A 22,175-nucleotide genomic window follows, 5' to 3' on the forward strand; every position below is an offset into this window, starting at 1 on the left:
TTGCCTGCTTTTTAATACAGTGATATTTTTGAAACAGCTAATGCCATCTCTAGGTCAGGCCGGGTACTTATGGGACCACCCTCCACCAGAAGGAGACTGCTTTATGCATATTCTTGAATTTTTTCTCCACCTTCGAGTGAGCCAGTCACTGTCATACATGTTCATTGATTTCTCTAAAGATGACCGAACCAGTTGGGAGCAGGAGATGCTGGACATCACTGATCCTGAGTTTCTTGAGTTTCTGAGCACCGTGATAGCGGTGAGATAAGTCATGGGTGTATGGTTATTATCCAGAAACAAAAGCCCACTCGTCACAATGGAAGAATCCTCAGTCACTAGAGTCATCATGGACTACCTAGTCTCAATCTTGCCCTAATAAAGACGTTTTATTATTATTAAGAGATCTAATGTGTGGATAGCATTTTGACTTGGTTGTATTTCCTTGAGCGTGAACCCTCAGTTTTTCTTTTCCATTCTAGCCTGGTCACTGGCATCACCCTTTCTTTGCTTCCTTTTCCCTGATATATTTTTCAACCTTAGATAGGATGGGATCCCAGTCAAGGCGAATGATTTTTACACTCTGAAATTGTTGCATTGAAATGCACATCAGCGGATGACTCCGTTAAAAGTTACTGTTGCGGCATCTCCCTCAGTTTCTTTGGAACTTAGATAGTAACGTATGAAAAAAAACAATTGGGCAAGCATTGGACAAATCATCCTTCATGGAGTTTTGGTGACCCTGCATTTCGTTAATGGTCGCATTCGTTCTCACAAATACTTGCACTCTCTCCAGGAATGACGTTTTGAGTAATTATAATTTTGATGCTTAAATTTTTATCGAGCCATCCGGTGCATGTTGAAGTTTGTACTCACAAACTGAAGACACTTGAAATGGAATACCTGTCCTTATCCCTGACACTGTTCATCCATGGAAGCATTGCTTCTTCTAATTGTGAATGGTCGAATGTGTTGAGTCTTTTCTTTCCCGGGGCAAAATGTGATTTTTCAAACTCTAGATATGTTTTTTCTTTATCCTTGTGTTTTGTCAAAAATGTTTGGAGGTATTCCAAACTCCACTATGATATCCGTCTTCAATCTGCACTCCACTGCTCTTATAACTTTAACTTTATTAAGTAACGTTCATGCATTCCAGCCCCTTTCTACCTTTCAATGTCTATATGCTCCAAGATGAAATAAAAACAAGGGCACTTATTATATCTCAATGCTCACAATCACTTTAATGAACAGCAGCTGAAAATTTAAAAAAACCCTAAAATGGTTATTTTGTGACCATTTTTCCTAAAAGTAATTACTTCAATTATTGATCATCATTAAAACCTTTTCTGAGTTTTGTATACTCACAGACAGATGAGGGTCAAGAGAGTTTTGCTTTGGCAACCTCCAGGGAAAAATGTTCCGCTGGCTAGGGAAGAGGAGGTTTAAACCTCTGAAGAGAAGGAAAGATTTTCTAAGAATTTTTTTGTAAACATTCCTCCTTAAAATATTGTCGTACGTATCATTTTTAAAATGTTCAAACTCTAATGATTCTACACTTTTTGGTAGAATTGGTTTTCAGTCAATGGAAAAAGTGAACTAAAATTGGAGTTATCAGCTACAAGAAGCACAATGAATTTGGTAAGTTAAATGTAAAGAATGGTGCTTTTGAAGTTAGACTTTATGTGGCTCTGGGCATTCTGTTACACACCATTTCTACATGGTAGTCCAATTTCAGTCAGTTCAATAAGAAGGGACCCAAAACTGATCTCTTAGGAACACTGTTCATTATATTATACCCAATTGACAGTGCTCAACCATACTATAAATATTGTTTCCTATTTGTTTGGTAAGTCTTGATAAGCTTAAATTTCATGTCTTGAATACCATATTAATAGATTTTTTACATAGTGCAAGGGGCAATCAAATGCTCTTGATATATCACATGAATTTTAGTTCACGTTTTAGTGATATTGAAATGCATCAATTATTTCTCCAACGATAAATATATTCCAAAACCTAGGTAATTAATTGGCCTGCCAAGATCTAAGGGTAATAGGACTAAAGAAGTGGAGGGAGAAGTGAAGAAAGTTGAAACGGAGGCATATAGTAGAGGAGGCCAAGATCCACCCTGGACTATTTATGGATTTATTTTATGATATTATGGGTGAAACTGATGTTATTCATTAAACTTACAAAGGCTGGCTCATGGAATATTATTTTTTAAGTCGTCTACTGGTTAAGGTAGTAATTGAACGGACACAACTACCAAGTAAATATGTAGTTTCTCCAAACAAAAGACAATCCAACATCCTACTCTGCAACAAGTCCCTCTTCATCTCTGTTTATTTCCTTCCTCCCTTCATGCCATCCAAAATCCCTATCCTATTTCTGCCCTTTCCTTGTCTACCTAACATTCTCCCCTCGATCACATTCTTTAACATCCCACTGCCGGTCAACACCCCCTTCATCCACTTTTCCTGCCTCATGGTATCTCCCCATAATCCCCTCTCCTCCCCCACCATACTTAGTACTTCCTCATTTGCGCTCCTTTCCATCCATCTTACATTCTCTATCCTTTTCCACACCCACATTTCAAAATCCTCCAATCTACGTCTATCATCCTGCTCCAGTGACCATGTTTCCGCGCTGTACACATCTACGCTCCGTATCAAAGTTTTCACGAGTCTTTTCCTAACTTTCTTACCTAGTGTCCCTGTCATCAACTCCCTCGTCCTTGTGAAAGCCTCTTTGCCTATTGCACTTCTTCTCCTTACATCCCTACTACTTTGACCATTTTGGTCCAAAACATTTTGGAGATACATAAACTGTTCCACCTGCTCTAGTTTTTGCCCACCTATATGTTAACATTGAACTTTCTCTTTCTGGAAAATTGCATAACATTTGTTTTATTAATATTGATTCTCATCCCATACCTGTTACACTGAATTTCCAATTGACTCAGCAATGCTTGTGACCCCTTGGCTGACTGACAAACTAGAGCTTGGTCATCAGCAAACCTAGCAGCAGTTCTTCCCATGCCTCTGTAATCATTTCCTCTGCATACAGGTTGAACAGAAATGGTGATAATGGGCAACCCTGCCTTACACCTCTTCATAACACTGCCCATCCAGACTCTCCATTCCCCACTCGCAACTGAGCAGTTACTGCTATGCATCTCATTACTGCTATGGCATCACGAGTGCCTCTCCCCTTCCTAAAGTTAAACTGATCATCTCCTAAGTAATCATATGTCCTACTCTCTATCCTTTTGTTTATGATCCTGAGAACAACTTCAGCTGCTTGATAACTGAAACTTATTGTTTTGAAGTCTTCCCATGATGTAGCCTTTACCTATTTTGGAATAAGAACTAACACTGATCTCTCAGAGTCTTCTGGCCAGATTCCCTCCTCATAAATACTACGGATCAGCCCATATAGCCTCTTCCTCCCATATTTTCCTAAACCTTTAAGTAGTTCCATAGGAATGTTGTCTCCCTCCACTGCCTTATTTGATTTCATCTCCCTTAATGCCCTTTTTATCTCATCGCTGAGCATGTCTGGACCTAAGCCATTTTCATCTACAGGTATGTTATGTTCTCAAAGTCTAACCTTGTTGTCCTAAGTTTTTTACCTTACAGTTATATTTATTTCTTCCATCTCTCTTGGGTCTTTTCTGTTTCAACTGTTATCTTGCCCAACTTCTCTCTAACTGTTAACACAGATCTTCCCTTCTTACTTGCCAATAGAGTTTTAACCTTCTTGAATAGCGCACCAATTTCACCATTACTCTGCTAACTTTCCATTTGCTCGAACTGCATCTTCCACCATGCTTCCTTTGCTTTATTTGTTACTTGTCTCAATTTATTATTTAACTCTTTGTACTTTCTTCTGCCTAACTCTGTTTTTACATTCTTATTTCATTTCCGTCTCTCATCCATCTTTGTTATTATCTCATCTATGGTCCATGCTTTCCTTGTGGTTTTCCTATTTACAGTTCCTATGGTTTCTTTTGCGGCTTTCCATATCCTTTTTTGATATATTCCCATTTTCTCGATAGTATTCAGCTTTTTTCCCTCATTCATGATTTTCTCTGCAGCCTGCTTATACTCCTTCCTTGTCAATCCATTTCATGCTTCTAAAGTCCATTTCCTAATCCTTATCTTTTTGAAATGCACGCTGCACTTCATAACAACTAAATTGTGGTCAGAGTCAGAATCCAATGCTGGAAAGCTGTGGAAATTGATCAAATCTATGCCTAACCATAATATAATCTAACTGATACTGTTCTGAGTCACCTGGCATTTTTCATGTATGCCTATGCCTTCTGTGGTGTCGAATCCGTGTGTTGGTGATGACTAATCTGTTTCCTACAGAATTCAATTGCTTTCTCGCTGCAGCATTCCTCGTGTCTAAACTGTAGTCCATCACCTCATCATCATCTCTACCTTTGCATTTAAATCCCCCATCACTATCAAATGTTTTCCCGCAGAAAAACATGCAAATATTTCCCCTAACTGATCATATAGCCTATCATCTTCTTCCTCCTTATGATAGCTTGGTGGCATATATACCTGAACAATGGCAGAGTTCTTCGGTTCTGCCTCCTTTATCTTGACCAGTAATATTCGATCTGTTGCTTACTCTATTTGGCCAAGCTTCTTCCTATCTTTTTATTCAAAATTATGGCAACCCCTCATTGGCTCTCTTCCCCTCCAAATATAAGTAGTAGTTTTAGGGGAGGCAACTGACAGCTAAGGTCAAGTGCACCATTAGGGAGCTTGTCACAAAGCACCTCAAGTAGGGATCGGGATACCTCTGAAAAATATCTGCCGCCTCCGGGTTTCAAACCCGGGCCCTCTTGTTGGGAAGCCTGTATATTAGCCACCGCACCATCCCGATCCCCTCCAAATATTAGAGTGTGAAACTGAATATAAGTTAAAATACAATTTTCAAAAGCATAAAACATCTTAAAACTCATTTAAAAGCCTAGATATCATATAAAATTTAAATAAATCTGTTTACTCACCCACTGTTGCATACAGTGAGGCCTCTGTTTCCAAAGGGTATAAAAGATTCATGTGCATTCCTTTGCCCAACCCTTCACTCAGAGATAGTTTCAGGGAGTTGTCATAAAACTTAATTTTCTTCAGAAGACTCTCTCTTTGCATTAGATCCTGTTATTTATTTGGGCAAATTCTTTTTGCCCCTTTAAGAAAACTATTTTAGCATAGTCATTCAATTAATAACAGATATACCTAACTGGAATGAGACCTTCAGCTTTTCTGAGTATAGTTTTTAAATGTATGGCATTTAAAGGGTCAGTATTAAGTGTCTGCCTATTATGGTTTCTGCATTTGGATCCCAAGGGTACCACAGCATCAAAGTTGTAACAGAAAGCACTTGCATCAATGTAAAGCATGGCAGCAAGTGACTTGTTCCGAAGAAAATCAGTTATACAGGCATGGGCTTGAAGGATATAATTGTGAATTACTTTTTTTGTTCTTGAGGTATTTGCCTTCCCTGAAGTTATTGTTAGATTAGGCATGTTGTCAATATCTTGAAACTTGAGCAAGTTGTGAAATTTTTTAAGCTCAAGTAGTAATAGTATTTAGAGGAATACATGAATTTTACAGTTAAATATTATTTGTCCAGGCCAGAATTTGAGCTTGATTTCCAGTAGAGTGCTATAGCTATTGCGTGTGTCCTCTTGCATTGTGGAATTTTAATGGCTCAAGGGAGACCAAGATATTGTGAAGAATTACCATACACACAATGCCATCAAGCAATTGGGGATTGAGGGGTCTGGATTTAAATACCTATCTAACAAGCTAGCTTTTCTCAGCAAAATTCTTTGTCTCATTTGTGTAATCACAATGGATGGCTGCACCACTATTGCTGCTATGGCATTTCCTGCAGGTTCTTTTAATGTTTTATGAGGGTAGTCCCATAAGTACCCGGCCTGACCTAGAGATGGCGGTAGTTGTTTGAAAAATAATACTTTATTAAAAAGTATGCAATCTATAAAGCATGTTTCAAGTTTGAAGATGCTATGTTGTTTAGTATTTGTTTGGCGGCCATCAATAGTGAGTGTTTTCAGTGAATTTGTGAAAATGAAGAAAATTTGTCATCGTTACGTGATACAATACTTTTATTTGAAAGGTCTCAGCCCAACCAATAAGAAAGCTGAACTGGATTCTACTCTGGGTGAGTCTGCTCTTTCGTTTACAACTGTAAAATATTGTATAGCAGAGTTTAAACGAGGCCGTACGAGCTGTCAAGACGAGTATCACATTGGTCAACCAAATGAGGTGACGACTCCAGAAAGGGTGAAGAAAATCCACAAAGTGATATTGGATGATCGTTGACTTAAAGTGCGCGAGGTAGCAGACATAGTAGAAATTTCAAAAAGTGCGGTACATCACATTTAACTTAAAATTTGGACATTTTGGACGCACAGAAAACTGTGTGCAAGATGGCTGCCATGTATGCTCACACTTAAGCAAAACCAGTGTCATAAGAATTGAATGTTTAGCAAAGTTTCACGGCAACAAAGCAGGATTTTTGTGCAGTTTCATGGCCATGGATGGAACATGGATCCATTGCTTCACACCCGAGACAAAAGAATAATCAAAACAATAGATTCAGAATGGAGAACTGACTCCAAAGAAGGCGAAGACCGTTTCATCTGCAGGCAAGGTCATGGAGTCAGTTTTTTGGGATGCGCGTGGGGTAATTTTCATTGAATATCTTGAAAAAGGAAAAACTATCTATGGTGAGTATTATGTGAACTTATTGCAATGTTTGGGTGAAGAAATCAAGCAAAAGCGGTCGAATTCAGCTTAGAAGAAAGTGTTGTTTCATTAAGACATTGCACCAGCTCACAAATCCATTATTGCAATGGCCAAAATTCATGAATTGAAGTTTGAATTGCTTCCTCTTGCACCCTATCTGCCAGATTCAGCCCCCTCGGATTATTTTCTGCTCACAAACTTGAAAAAATGGCTCAGTGGCCAAAGATTTTCCAACCATGAAGAAGTGATATTGGTAGTTAATGAAGTATATAGAGCTGATAGGAGATTATGTTGAAAAATAAATACATTTTTGTCCAAAATATTTGTGTTTTCTTTGTTGGGTTGGGTACTTATGGGATTACCCTCGTCACAGATTAATATACAAACTAGCGATTGGTAACAAACTCACTCCAATGCATAGCCTCTTAAATCAATTAGCAATTCAAATCCTAAAAATGATGCATAGTAATTGCAATTATCAAAGGAAACTTAATGAACTATGAATGAAGTAACTAGGAAATTTAGTCAAGGGTTTAGTACTAATAGCTGAAGACAGTTTCAAAGGGCTTGTTCATTACTCTATGTTGTAGCAAGTAATGTTTCAATTACAGGATTTAAGGTTAGTGAAATTCTGGCAAAATATGTTTTATAAACTTTATTTTGTTATTTATATTAACAATATAACTGATTGAAACAATATAGGTGATTTTCATGGCACATAATTAATCTCTCTGCCATTTAAAGATTGAACTGGGCGAAAGTTGAACAGCAATTTCATTCCATCTTTGCCCTTCAGTTTGCGGAGTCTTGCCAGCTGTAAAGGAAATGTCTCAGCATTAGATATCTGAACCATCCAATAAACTTAATATTACTTTCAGTTGGTGTAGTATCGAAAAAGATTCTTACCTAGTTGCCTGACAATAAATAATAAGGAAGGACATGTTTCCTCATACAATGAGATTCTTTTGTAGCCTAAATAATATTTCAAATATCAACTTTTGAAGCATTTATTCTAATTAATAATATTGATATTCATATATAGAAGTTAGTGTACTGAAATTCAGTCAGGCTTTTTGGCTTTGGGTTCTAAGTAATGGAACATCATTGGTGTAAATGGATAGTATCTTTGTACTGTTATACTACACTCTTTGTTGGTTAGGCTCATCAGAAATGTATTTAGTGAATTGTTATTAATTAAGTGACAATTTGACATGCATTTCTGTAATCAAACAATCAATGAGTTCTTAGAAAATTGCCAGACAAAGGCATGGATTTTGATGTGTGTTTTTCACATTCTTACTTCATCAATAATATTTTGATAGCAATTATGAAATATTTGCATTTGGTAAGTATATTTCAGGTATTTTTAAACAAAGAATATCTTTCCTTGATTTATCATTCACAAGTAGACTTTAACATCTTGTTTGTAATATGATACAGTTGTGATTCTGGGTCATATTTGGTAGCTTGAGGTGTGGGTGAATGAAATGAAGCAGGCAATACAATGGATGAAATGAATGGTGAATGTGCTAAAAGTCTGAAATTTTATCTTGTTTATTCAATTATTCATTATGGTTTTATATTATTTCCCCTGATAATATAAACTGGGTAATTACTGTTCTGCTTTATAAGGATGGGATAATACTGTCACAATGTGCACAATGCCATCATAAAGTTCGTTGTCTCGGGCATGACTTCATGGAATCGACTTAACATAATGAAAAGAGAGAACGTCGAAACCTAGGTCGTCCATCTAATAAATCTATGTGGAATTACAAAGTTTCTCTCTTTTCATTATGCCATCATAAAGATTGATTTGGAGAGAAACTCTAAAACTCCTATTCTCTTTCTGCTGCTCGTTGCTGGGTTCCCCATGTTAAGTTGATATGAGGAACCTAGCAAGTGATTTAAAGTGAGAATGTTAGTCTTGATTACTCTGGCATACAATGTAGGTATGCATTACTGGAGGTCTATGGTAGCAAAAACACATTTTCTCATCTTCGACGAAACTTAAATCACGCGAGAGAAAGCACTTAAATGCAACAATATTTAGTAACAGGATACATACATTCAAATCATGCTGTGACTCTGTGGGTCTATGAAATTAAAAGTTTAACATGCAAGATATCAACAAATATGTACTCTACCAATTCTAATTATCTCCTACAAAGTTGCTGTCATGTCTATTATGATCGCTAATGTTTTGAGGAAAAAATGCCATTTTAAATGTATTCGTTCTGCTTTAAATCTCCCTGATTTTACGTTGGTGATCTGATCTACCATAGTAAGTGGGTGCCTGTAATTTGTCCTTCACATCCTCAGATAAGTAACCTGCGTCAAATTTACTCAGTAAATTTAAGCTGTATTTAAACCTACGATCAATAAGTTGCTCCCATTGTAATTCTTCCAATAGTGTTGTGATGCTGCTAACTTGTTCATAAGAACTTTTCACAAACCTAGCTGCTCTACGTTGCACTCGATCTAGTTCCAAAATTAAGCCTATTTCATGAGGATCCCATACACTTGCAGCATACTCACTCAAGGTGGGGTCTAACTAAAATGTTGAGCTTTAGTGTTGGACATTTTTGATATTTATATTTTAGGGTAGCATTACAATTTTATCAGTGTAATCCTTCAATTTGGCCATTGAACACTGCTTAGTTGCCCAAATGAAATTATAATTGGTCTCTTGTGATGTCATGTCAAATAATCTGAGGGATTGGCTCGTTTTTAATTTGTGTTTATAAAAAATTAAGTTTTTTCATAATATGAATATTAGTGGTGATTTTTAATGGTTGTCTTTTCAAATTGGTGATAAGTGATTTGTTGTTAATCAAGTTAAGTTTATATTTTGATAATTTAAACACAGCAGAGTTTACACAAATGGAGGTAGTGACATTTTTAATGTTTCTGACCAACTTACTTTTTCATGAAATTTTTTTCCTAAAATTTATTAAAAATATATGTTAACTCCTCCCATGCATCATCCATTGGTATTGTCAACACCGCCCTACTGGGTGCGGTGCTTTAATCCGGACGATTTTCAATTCGAATTTCCCGCCATATTGTAGTTCCACTGGAGGCCACAATTGGCGTTCTTGAATGCTATAGGCATCTAGTAAACAGTCATAACCTCAAAATAACCGAGATGTTGCGTACAAGCGTGGAGAACAATCGATTTATTATATTTTGAAATAGTTCGATTTTTCTGGTCCCCCTGATCAACTGTTTACGATATTGTGGCTAAGTACAATGCTTCGGAGAAGTCTGGGGAAGGTTTCGCTGACCCAACGAGGAAATCTCATTCAAGGAAACGTGTGCTTGTCTGAATTCAAGCACCGCACCCTGTATTTATTCATGCCATAGCATTTTACTTGCAAATGCATTTACATTTAACGATAATACACTGTGTAGCATTCAATTGAAAATTATTGATAGTCTTTACGGTGAATATGACTGCGTGTCTGTCATACTGTGAACCTGTAGAAGCTAATGGCATAAAATGAGATTCAAATCGATGCCAGGTACTTATTTTATAATAATATTGGTGTGTTATTCAAGGACCATGATGACTAGTGAAGGTGAAGTACCTGCTCGGATGAGACAAATTGTGGCTCAACATTTACAATCCATGTAACGATTTCACTGCAAGGAGGCGTTGTTAAGGATCCAAGATAGGATGCATAATTTCTTGTGAATGGAGGTGCAAGTTGGTTGAGCGTAAATGGGGCAATTGATACTTCTGGTGATGAAGGTTCAATAACTTGCTTCGAGGCTTCAATGATTCTTTGTAGTCCAGGATTTCTCGTTCCTTGTATCTGGAAAAGAATAAAATTATATCATGCATGTACACGCACCTCTTAGTATATCCTTTCACATCCTTATTATTTGGAAAGGGTGTGGATTTGTCTCTCATTCACGATGAGAAAATCTCCATTAAAATGATACTGCCGCTGGTAAGGTTGTTCATATTTAAACCATACTCTCAATTATGTTCATTACTATTGATGAAATTATTTTTTATGACTTTGGTTTAATTTTATTTAACAAACAATATTAATAAGACCACAGTCCTGGAATGTTAACTCTGGTTTAGAATGCACATATACTTTTACAGTGATATTTCCAATGAAAATGTGATGGTTCAATAATTGCACGAAATTTACCTCGCATCCTATAGTCAACTTTAATGTCTGTGTGGTATTTTTCAGTATATCCATTTTGAATGGAAAAGCATCATTTGTTGTCAAAAGTTGTGCCTCATGACCGATGGCCAGAGATGTTGGTCTGAGTTTAAAGCAGAAACATGGCAATGATTGATGCATTTCAGTTGGTACTTGTTGCTTTAAAAGTTTCATTATATATACTTTGAGCTATTTGGTGGGTTCTTTGCTGGAGACTTGGATATTTTCTTTTATCCTCCCTGACAGTCTTCCCTTTACAACCTCAAGAAATGTGTTTCTGAAAAATATTGCATTTTGGAAATTGCAGTTGAGGTGATTAAGGTACTAATCTGCAAGAGGCCTTTCTGTATAATGGAGCTTAAATTAGAGCGCATATTGAATAAAAGCAGTGAATTACAATGTGTCAATACTGAGGGTCTAATATATCTAAGTAGGACCATTTATATGTAAAGTGAGTTTGCATTTTTAATTGCTCTAGGTTGTATTGATAGCATGTGAATGTTTAAACTTATCTCAATCCTATTTTGTGTTACCTGTAGTTGACCGCAGATTATGGTTATAGATTTTTGTTCATTTTACAGACTTTGATTAATTGTAGGAAACAAGAACTTGTTCATACCTAAATGTCTTTTGTCACGTTTTATACTACTTATTAGTCATCCTGAAGTAGTGCCTATGGGGAAACACCAGGGGTACAGTAGAGATATCACAGAATAGTGTTGTTGGTTTCTTTTAATCTATATGAATAAATATTTTAAAGTAATTTATGACTAGAAGTATATTTGGTAGATTGAGGCTGTGATTACAATTGTTTCGATTCAACTTAATTGAGGATCTGGACTGGGTAGGTGAAAAGGTTTAAACTGGTAAAACTACAAAAAGCAAACTAGCTTACCTGAAACATATAGCCAAGGACAGCAAGTCCATCATCTTTCTTCTTTGCTTCATCAAATGATCCATAAGCTAATTTGTAGTGGACTGCGTGCATCTCCAGTGGGAAGCTGTGGGAGGGCAGGAGTTCCGGGATGGAGAGGAACATTATCATAATCTTTATTCATCATTAGATGGTCACATGCCACTATAGATATCATCAAAAATATTTAAAACACAAAACAGAGTATTGATATATACATTTTACTGGAAAACTAATTCACTGGTGCCAGTCTCAAGAAATTCATTAAAAAAATAAAATGGCTTAGCTGATAACCAATAATAAGGGGAATGGAGATGGCGTGGTGGCTATCCTACTGGCTTCCCATCCAGAGGGCTCTGGTTCAAATCCCGGCAAGGTTGAATATATTACAGTGGTATCTTGATCCCTACTTGAGGTGCTTTGTGGAGGGCACTTTGAGTGAGTACGCCATCTGTCGAATGGGATGTTAATCTGCGGACCCCTTGGTGCATTTCGTAAAGAGCAGGCTAATGCCGACCCTGGGTTTCTCTCCACCCTTCTTCCTTTCCTGTCCATCCCTAATGGTGCAACTAACCTCAGCTGTCGGTCGCCTCCCCTCAAAACTACTGCTACAACCAAAAATAATTTGGTTTTGAATAGGATGGTTTGAGGTGTCACACGTTTTATCTAACTGCAAAGACCAAATTCCCATCATGGAAAAGAGTTGAATTAAAAAATTGTGATGTGAATGCTCTGCTTTTTACTTTGGACAAACCGGGAGGAAATTCCATGAATGTGTGAGCGAGCACTGCGCCTGTTTCAAAAACAGAAATCCTTCTTCCCAATCTTCCCAGCACCTTGTGGACAATAACCACACAAGTGACTTTGCTCCTGAGATTCTATATTTGGAGAAAAAGGCTTAAGATTAGATGCCTTGGAAATTTCCAAGAACAGTCATTATAAGGGTATATTGGTTAATGACCTGAGGTATTCCTCCCGTTCCCCCCTCCTGGACCTCCCTCTGCTCCAAAGCCCCTCTCCCGCCCTGATGCCATACCCAACTGCCCTCTCCTACCCTAACGCCATACTCAACCCCCATCTCCCCCTCCCCCATACACACACACCAGTTTCCACCCTTCTCTTTTCCCTCTCCTTCCACTTCACCAGCACCTTCACCCCCACCCCCCTCTTCTCTGTTTAGTTTATAAAGCTGTGTGTCCTCTGTACTTTACCTGATGATGACTCTGTCAGTTTAAACCTAGGTTGTGAATAATAAAATAGCTGTGGAAAGTATTTCTTTTTCCGATTACTATTGAATGTTGAAATGCTGGTGGTGTAGTGTGTGGAAGCTGATAGTTCATTAAATAATGTGATATTCATGCATTTCCTGGGCTTTTAGAGAGTTGTAGACTTGATATGAATGTGCCATTCCATGTCCTGTGTACTTTTATTTCAACTCTTTAGCCATGCTACTCAATCATGTCTGTAAATTGCACCGGAATAGAGATTATATTTTACGTTGTACGTACCAGTCTCCCTGAATCAAATGCTCACTTCCTTCCTCATCATCCGCTCCCCAGTGGAAATGAACTTCTGCCAGCGCGTATTCTCCAGGTAAAGCATATCCGGAAACCCTGGGTCTCCTCTCAGCACTCCAGTTACCAGTCATTTTGACTGGAAGGAGGAAATAAATACGATGAAATTAGTTTTGAGTTATAGCTCATTTATTAGGAGTGTGGTGAAAAAGTTACACTCTCTTATCCCAAGTCACTCCACTTCTTTGCAATGGATTTGACTTAGTTATTTTTGGCATTAAAAATTCTTCTGTTATAGGTCTTATAATTTCTTTTCTTTTGATACACCATCCATAGTGGAGTTTCATCTAACATATTCTAAAACTGTAATTATTTTTCATGTCAGTTGTTCACTTGGAAACCAGATCTAAAGAGAATAACCTGTGGTTATCCTTGATTTTCAAAATTTTATTTCAATTCTTCCCAGTTTTTGTAATTATTTTTCAACCCCAGATAACTCTTTGGTTTTTGTAGAAAAAATTGTGAATTTGGTTTTTCCCCTGGGGTGTGGATTTGAGTGGGGGTCAAGGGGGTCCACTAGGCCCCCCCCCCAGCCAAAAAAAATTTATAAAATTTGGGTTGTAAGTTAGCCCATCAATAAATAAGAAAAATGTAAAGTACATTTTAGGAGAAAGTGCTGTCATTAGTAAACAGTATTTAATGAAGCAGGGAATATAGTGAAAGTTCATCATCAAAACCGGTCACAAATATGAATGTTACAGCCACACTTCTTCTTATTTTATCAAGATGAAGGCTGATTCTTGAAAACTCATTCAAATTAGCACCTCAAAATAAAGTAGGATCACATAAATCTGGCATCCTTGAGACCAAGCATGAGTAGAATTATTTTGAAATCTCAATTTTTTAAAGTGTTGCATATTTTATACCTGTCCAAGGGATAACATGTACATATATATATATATATATATATTATATATATATATATATATATATATATATATATAATATATATATATATATATATATATATATATATATATATATATATATATATATATATATATATATTTTTTTTTTGTCCATATACATATTCCAAAAAAAAAACCATAAACACGGTAATCAACCCGGAGGTCGGTTTAGTAGGTGATGGTTAGAGATCACCCAGTACCCTATACGGCATGTGAAATTCACACATCAGGGTAGGGGGGCCAGTTCCTTTCCCTGTGACGGTTATGGTTTCCCAGGAAGACCTGGTACCCCACAAATCACTTTAGCTTTGGTGGAGCTGCAGGTGTGCCTTGCCCTTGAATATATATATAAATATATATATATATATTTATATATATAAATATATATATTATATATATGTATACACACACACACACGAGGGTCATCCGGAAAGTAGTACCCGTTCGTGCCGCATGAAGTGCAGACGACGCGAGTAGCCGCTGGACGAGGTCAGATAGCTTCAGTGGCTTGTCTGCCTTCTCTGAGCCAAGTTGCGTGACGCTAGCATTGCCTGTGTTGTTTCTGTGATTGTTTACAATGTTTAAAAAAATTGAGAACGCCGCCAGTTGTGAAGTGAGGGCAGTGATTAAATTCCTCAATGCAAGAAACGTTCGCCCATGTGATATTCATCGCCAATTAAAGGAGGTGTATGGAGACAATGTAATGGACGAGTCGTCTGTTCGGCGGTGGTGTCGCAACTTCAACATGGGGAGGGGGAACACACACGACGATGAGCGTTCGGAGAGACCGTCTGTCATTACAGACCAACTGGTGAGCTCAGTTGACGAATTCGTGAGGAACGATCGGCGCGTCACAATTGATGACATCTGTGAGCATTTTCCCAATGTTTCTCGAACAATTGTTCATGAAATTGTTAAACACCATCTGCATTATGCAAAAATTTGTGCAAGATGGGTCCCTCGCGTATCTCAATGAGCTGGCGGCGAAGGACTATGCAGCAGGAATACAGAAACTTGTCACACGTTATGACAAATGCCTTAATTTGCTTGGAGATTATGTTGAGAAGTAGTTTAAAGTATCCTCTTTCAAATAAAATTTTTTATGTTTGTTAATATTTACTTTTGTGTCTTTATTTCACGAACGGGTACTACTTTCCGGATGACCCTCGTAATATATATATATATATTATATATACATAAAAATATCTTCAAAATGGAACGCTCTTCGGCGATGCACAAATATATAAAAACACAGATGTAGGTTTTTAGACTATAGAGACACAAAGAAAGGACACTCATAAAATGTTATTTGACATTTCGATGGCTTGGCGATTCTGAAGACAACAGCCGAGCCGTCGAAGCGTCAAATAACATATTGTGAGTGTCCTTTCTTTGTGTCTCTATAGTCTAAAAACCTACATCTGTGTTTATATATTTTTTCCACCATAAGTGCATTAAATTTGCTGTGCATGATACATGTACATACTTCAGACAAAAAGAGAAGTAGTATATGATGTATTTAAAAATTGGTACACCTCCAACTTAAGGGTTATCGCATAATATAGAAAGGAAACATGGGTTATGTACAGTACAGTTACTGTACTGTGTGTAACCCACCTGAAGTGACCTCGGGATTATTTGGTGAAAAATTAAACCGTGGACCCTAGAGCCAATGGTCTTAATGCCAGAATATCCCTTAAAAAGGAAGCTTTCTCAAGAGCTGAATCAACAGTTCCTTTTTGCTACTCGGCCTCGCAAAACTTCCCTGTCATCTCAGTTTCCTCTGAGATTCAGGCGGGAGGAATGGAAACAACAGGAATGGAAGTATTCCTTCTACTAGCAACCAGCTTGGACCCGAGCCTTGTTTCCTTCTCTTGCATTTTTCTACCCTCCAACGTCAGACAAAGTACAAGGTGGGAATGGACCCGTGGGATATAAAAATGTTGCTCTTGTCCATGGAGGCAGGCATGTGTGTGTTTGTGAATGGACAGGAAGGACACCCCCTGCAGGGTTAGAGAGAGAGAGTCTGGCTGTGGGCGAGGTGGGGCGTGAGTGGAGGTTTTGTTGAAAAATCCCACCCGGCCCGAGCACTCACTTCCTCCTCCATCCATTCACTTCCCCCCCCCCCACCCCAGACCCCTTCCCTGCATCCCTTGCACGTGATAATGGGTCCAGTGCGGAGGATATTGCATACCATCTAGATGAACATTTACAATAAGATAATTCTAAGCTTAGGAAAGTTGAATCCCCCAGAAAAAGAAATTATGTATGCCCCTATTTGTCATCCTCTCTTTTTCTCAGATTGATACCTTAAAAATACCAGGTTTCTCATCTTTTTATTTAAACGAATGATTTCCTGTTCTCCTTACTGCATAATATCAATACAAGTTTCGCTAGTATTAAATGCATAACGTGTTCACCAGATTATGAAGTAGTGAAATTCATCATGCTTTTTTGGAATTATTTTGTTCTTAGATCTGGGACATCATTTAACTATTGCCTGGGATAGGGTGGAAAGAGATTTTTTTGGATGGTCCAAGGTAAATTTTAACATACCTTTCCCTTTTCCATTGAAAGTAAAAAATGAACTATTTCACATACATTTCCATTATTACATTCATAATTTTTATTTCATATCAGAGCCTGCATGCACCTGCACCTCATATTGGGAAGCGGGAGCGTTTGCCCTATGCACATGAAGACTCCGGCTTTTTGAGAGTTTGCTGTGACAAGTCATCCTTCCCAGTTATCAATATTCATAGGGCTTCCCTGTGCAAAATTGTTTGGAGATGATCAATTATGAAAGTTGAGAGTTTTCACATCACATTGAAAATACTGATTAAAATAACTTTGATAGTTACAGCATGAAAAATCACATGTGCAACGAAAGAAAATTTTACTTAATGAATCTTAGATGAAATGTTTAAGCTCTTTGTGTTTGGTGGTATAGGTAATATGGTTTTCAAGAATAGTGAAAGACCAGGTTTAAATGTACCTAATTGTGTAATCATTCTTGAAAGAATATCAATAGGTTATAGTTGATTTATTGCTTCTTAAAACGGATTTGTTTGTTTTGGAAATTTCCACTCATTGCCTCAATGGTTTATACAATATTGAATGCTCACCAATTATCATTAGTTTTATCTCTTTATGATTTGCTCATCCCCATTTGCAGAATTATTTTGAAATGTCATATCAGCCAGTCATTGAAAACTTGACTCTGTAATTACCTTAAATTAATTGATTATGGTGATGCTCATTCCTTGATTAATTTGCTTTGGAAGCGATGCCATAAATCATAGCATAAATAATATAGTATCAATATCATAATAGCAATTTACTTGAGTGGCCTGAGTTTTTCACTGTCAGCTGCAATGGTGGAGCATCATAATACTTGAAGAAAAGTGCATCTTCAACCCCGGCTGGTGGAGGTTTGGCGACATTCAAGTTAACGTTAATTGGCGATTGGCGTTTCCCACCACATGTGGGGAAATCTTTTGCCCAGGTATCAGGTCCTGAAAGGAGAAGCAAATTGCTTGCATCATCAAAAAGTATGATTTATGTAATGAATATAGACCTAAGTGAGTGGATAGGACAGGGGAAGATTTCTTTGTCATTCTTGGTGCTGGTAATTAGAACTGAGAGAAAAGTCATTTTTTTTAAATTCAGCAAAAGTAAGAGTATAAAGTTTTCCAGTTTTCATCCTGATTTATAGTATTTTTTTGGGAAAGCTTTGCTGCCATTTCAGTTGGGATCTTTAGGATGGAGAGAAGTCTGATAGTACGTCCTGGAGTGGAAGCAAATGCCTTAAAGAAAATACAGCTTGTCAACCTTAAGCATGGAAGTTCATTTTTTTATAAATAAGTTATTGCACTGGATCATTTCAGTAATGTCATCAATAATGGAAAAAATGCTGAATGTAACTAGGATGTATATATTTGTTTAATGAATTTTCCCATCCACCAAATTGTTAAAAATGTTGCTGACCATGTTAGAAAATGTTTCATTGGTGTGGGATGAGAAAGGTTATGAGATTTTCAAGAAAGAGGAAGGCTCAGTCAAAACTTAAAATTGTATGTCATAAACTAGAGCAGTTGGAACAGTTTATCCATCTTGGGAGTGTTTTGGACTAAAATGGTCGACGTAGTAAGTGCATACAAAGAAGAATTGCATTAGGCAAAGAGGCAGTAAACCAGGAGGCAGCTGATGACAGGGACATTGAAAATGTGCAAAGAAAAGCTCAATGAAAACTTTGGTATGAAGCTTGCTTTTGTATGGTGCGGAAGCATGATAATTAAAACAAGATGATAGGCATACATATATTAGAGGCTTTTCAGCTGTGGGTGTGGAGAAGAATGGAAAAGGTAAAATGGATGTAAAGGAAAACAAATGAAGGAGTACTAAGCGTGGTAGGGTAGGAAAAATACAAAGGACCCAGGAAAGGTGGATGCTGACCATTTCGATTGACCATGGAATGTTGAAGATTATGATAGAGGAGAGAATTTTAGGCAGGAGAGGTAGGCATTGGAAAAGGATATTGGATGTTGAGAAGGACATGTTGGATTGAATTTAGGGAGGTTGGAGGTATATAGAATTGAATAAGGATTTATTGTATTTTGGGTAGTGTCAGGTATTGTCTTTTTGGGTGGGACTCGGCAGTATTCAGGCCCTCCAAATTCTAACTAAAATGACAAACTACCAGTAATAATAGTTGCAGGGGATAAGCAAGTGTTGAGTTCTCTTAGACTTGAAGATAGGTTTGTTATTTTTGTATTTCATGAGTGCTTATTTAAATTTTATATGCCAGGATTATAAGGGAATACATCCAGTAGTGGAACTACCAGGGCTGAGGGGGCATGCTACTCCCACACCTATGTGCTAGACAAAGGCATTTTATGAGATAAACATATTCATGCAATAGGGTCTCACTTTCCCTAATTTGTACACGAACTCATGAAATGGTTATTTGGGTGATTGTTTGATTGCTCCATCAGTGATTAAATGTGTTCAACATATTAATGAGTGTCCAGTGTGGTTACTTTTGTTGTACCGTGGGCCAGGATTCAGTCAATTGGGGACCAGGGCATTTTCTAGAAGTGAAATAGGCACTAACACTTAAAAGAACATTAGCTTAACTGTAAATCTTTGTTCCATGTTGAATATATGGTTGAAAACTCAAATCTAGGCTCTTCAATACCTCAAGGCTATGGAGTCTGTGTGAAGTATACTAAAAACAGTATTCAGAAATAGCTAAGTATGTTTTCCACATTTGTTTTTATTCCCTAAGTACTATATTGTCCTCAGACTTACAAAGAAAGTTGGAAAATGATTGAAATGAACTACTTACCATTTGTTGTCCCGTACCCAAATTCTCCTTTAGAAGAAGTCTGTTTTTCTGAAAAAAAATGCAATAATAGTTTGAGGAGTAGGATGGAGAGAGTTGCAACACAATAAACTAAGCTGATCCATAAAATTGTCAACATTAGGTCAAGCAATAAGACTTGGGGATTACCATTATCACAGGATGAACCATCTTTCTGCTTCCCAGACAGCAACCACTTGCGGGGTAGGACCTCGGCTAGAAGGGAATATTAAAATTGATACTAAAAGCTCAATAAATGAATGTTATCACTCAAAAGACCACTCATTGAGTATTATAGTGCCTTATATCTTGTTTTATCATAATCTAGTATCATGGATAAGATAATTTTTAATGAGTTTATAATAAATAATTAATGCTATTAGCGCAGATTTAATGGTCTTAAATGGCTATACTCACATCATTGGTTGCCAAAATAATAATCTTGTTGCAATTGATATATGCTTGCATCAAGAGAAATATACATTGAGGATAATTTCTATTAACTAGAATGCATTTCTGCAGGTAAAAATGTTAGTTGCACACATAGTTTGGGACCCAAAATCATGTGTGATTTTTCACCCTTTCTATAGTATTGATTCACATGAATACAATTCCATTTTTTAATATAGTTCACCTAGACATGTGTCAGATAAATGGAAAAACTTGATCATGAGTGGACTGGAATGTACTCCATACAAGATATTGGTACAGTTTACATCTAAACTGGGAAGTTAGAGATTCTATGGCATCACCATTTATTTCAGCATCAAATAAAAACAATTGTGAAAAAATGTATGGTCATGGTAACGTGGGAACTCTAAAAGATTTTTAATGGATATTCTCCTGGGATCTAAGGATCTGAGCTCAGTTTAGGGTTCTGCTTTGCTTCTGTGCAATCCAATATTTTTGCTGCAACTTGTATACCACTCACAGCCAGTGTGTTTGACACAGTTTTTATTGCTAAAAATCATAAGCTGAGAATATTTCTTATTGGAAAAGGTTCTAGAAAATTTTTTGAAACTAATGGTAGTATTGGAGATTGGATAGATGGATAGAATACTGGCTTCTCATCCTAAAGGCCCACATTTTTAACACCTGCAGTAGTTGGTATTTTAAGTGCTATCACTATCCCTAATTTGGTAGTATGTGCAGAGCACTTCAAGAACTCCATTTATGGTGAGACTTGAAACTGTGCTGACCGTTGGGTGCCTTTTGTTCAGATTAAGCATTAGCTGTAGCCAATTTTCTCTCCATCCTTTCCCCCTTATCTCCTGCAGTTTGATCTCATGTTTTCCATAATCAATATTCCAGGGAATCATGGTTTAAAAACTATTTCCAAAGGAATGAAAAAATTCCAGATAATTAATATTTACATCGCAGAATAGATGAAAGTTTATTGTTATTACTGCTTTTCTTACCTGCAGAATTAGGAAATACAATGACATCCCCAGGTTGGTCAGCACCTACCAATAAATCAATCCATGGCATTAAAAATTAGATTTGAAGATTAAAATACACTCCAAACAAGTGGATTTTGGTTCAATATTGCCGTTTTATTTAATGCTATCTTGGTTTTCAGTCATGGTTAAAAAGGCTTGCCCAACTTCAATGGAGCGATTTTATTTATGATATGACTTTCATAAGGTTTGAATGCTTCATACTCTCCAGTCATTGTATTCAATGTTTTTTTCAGAAATAATTGCGAATTCATGACTAATCATGGTACAGTTTATTCTGTATAGATTTTGCAAATGGCCATCATAAAATATCTTCACTCATTACAATTGATAGTTTAGATATCTTTTAAAGTTTGTATCGCTAAGAACTGGCATGCACGTGTACATTTTAGTTCTAGATGCAGTTACAAACTTTGCAGGAATTACTGCAATTCATTGCATGACATATGTGTGTCAGTTCTGAGGAATGGTTTATAGATAGGTTTAGTAAATATTTAAAGTTTGTTGCAGATCGACCATGACGTTTCAATTACTGGAACTCATTAAAAACAAACTGAACTGGAACTCACTTCTGAGCATTTCTGGAAGTTCATTGCATAGTTTTAAACATTTGTTTTTTCACAAATATTGCTAAATTTTCCTATTTGCTCTGCAATATTGGCACTCATACAAAATGGAGTTAGTTTGCACTACTGTTTTCTATGCATGTTAAAACCATCATCTTACAGGTTGCACGCTGTGACATATACCATAATCAGCCAAGGGAAGGGGTAAGACCTGCTTGGACATTAGCCTACCTGCAATGAATTGTAAGGTATACCTCCAAAAATTGACCCAAAATCTACTTTTTACAAAGGATTTCTTCTTCACTTTCTATGATTCAAAATTATATTTGTTGGCTAATTCCACACCAGCCTCATGTATCTAACCAGGGACAGAGGAAATTACCTTCTTCAAGCCTTCCATAAATACCACCACAAAGAAAGATT

At 37.0% G+C, this 22,175-nt stretch overlaps 1 protein-coding gene across 1 annotated transcript; it reads right to left on the reverse strand.

Moving 5' to 3' along the window:
- Nucleotides 1–7,497: 7,497 nt before the first annotated feature.
- Nucleotides 7,498–21,765, reverse strand: LOC139690493 (carbonic anhydrase 2-like). The gene is made up of 9 exons (XM_071587951.1): nucleotides 21,756–21,765; nucleotides 21,148–21,192; nucleotides 19,880–19,945; nucleotides 19,715–19,762; nucleotides 17,709–17,882; nucleotides 13,394–13,538; nucleotides 11,868–11,973; nucleotides 10,379–10,606; nucleotides 7,498–7,602 (listed from the first exon to the last, which is right to left on the reverse strand). The coding sequence occupies exons 1-9, from the start codon at nucleotides 21,763–21,765 to the stop codon at nucleotides 7,498–7,500; spliced, it is 927 nt and encodes a 308-aa protein (XP_071444052.1).
- Between the last annotated feature and the right edge of the window lie 410 nt (nucleotides 21,766–22,175).

This window comes from Hetaerina americana, unplaced genomic scaffold (assembly GCF_022747635.1).
Source record: "Hetaerina americana unplaced genomic scaffold, ioHetAmer1.1.p SCAF_3, whole genome shotgun sequence".
NCBI classification, from domain to species: Eukaryota; Metazoa; Arthropoda; class Insecta; order Odonata; family Calopterygidae; genus Hetaerina; species Hetaerina americana.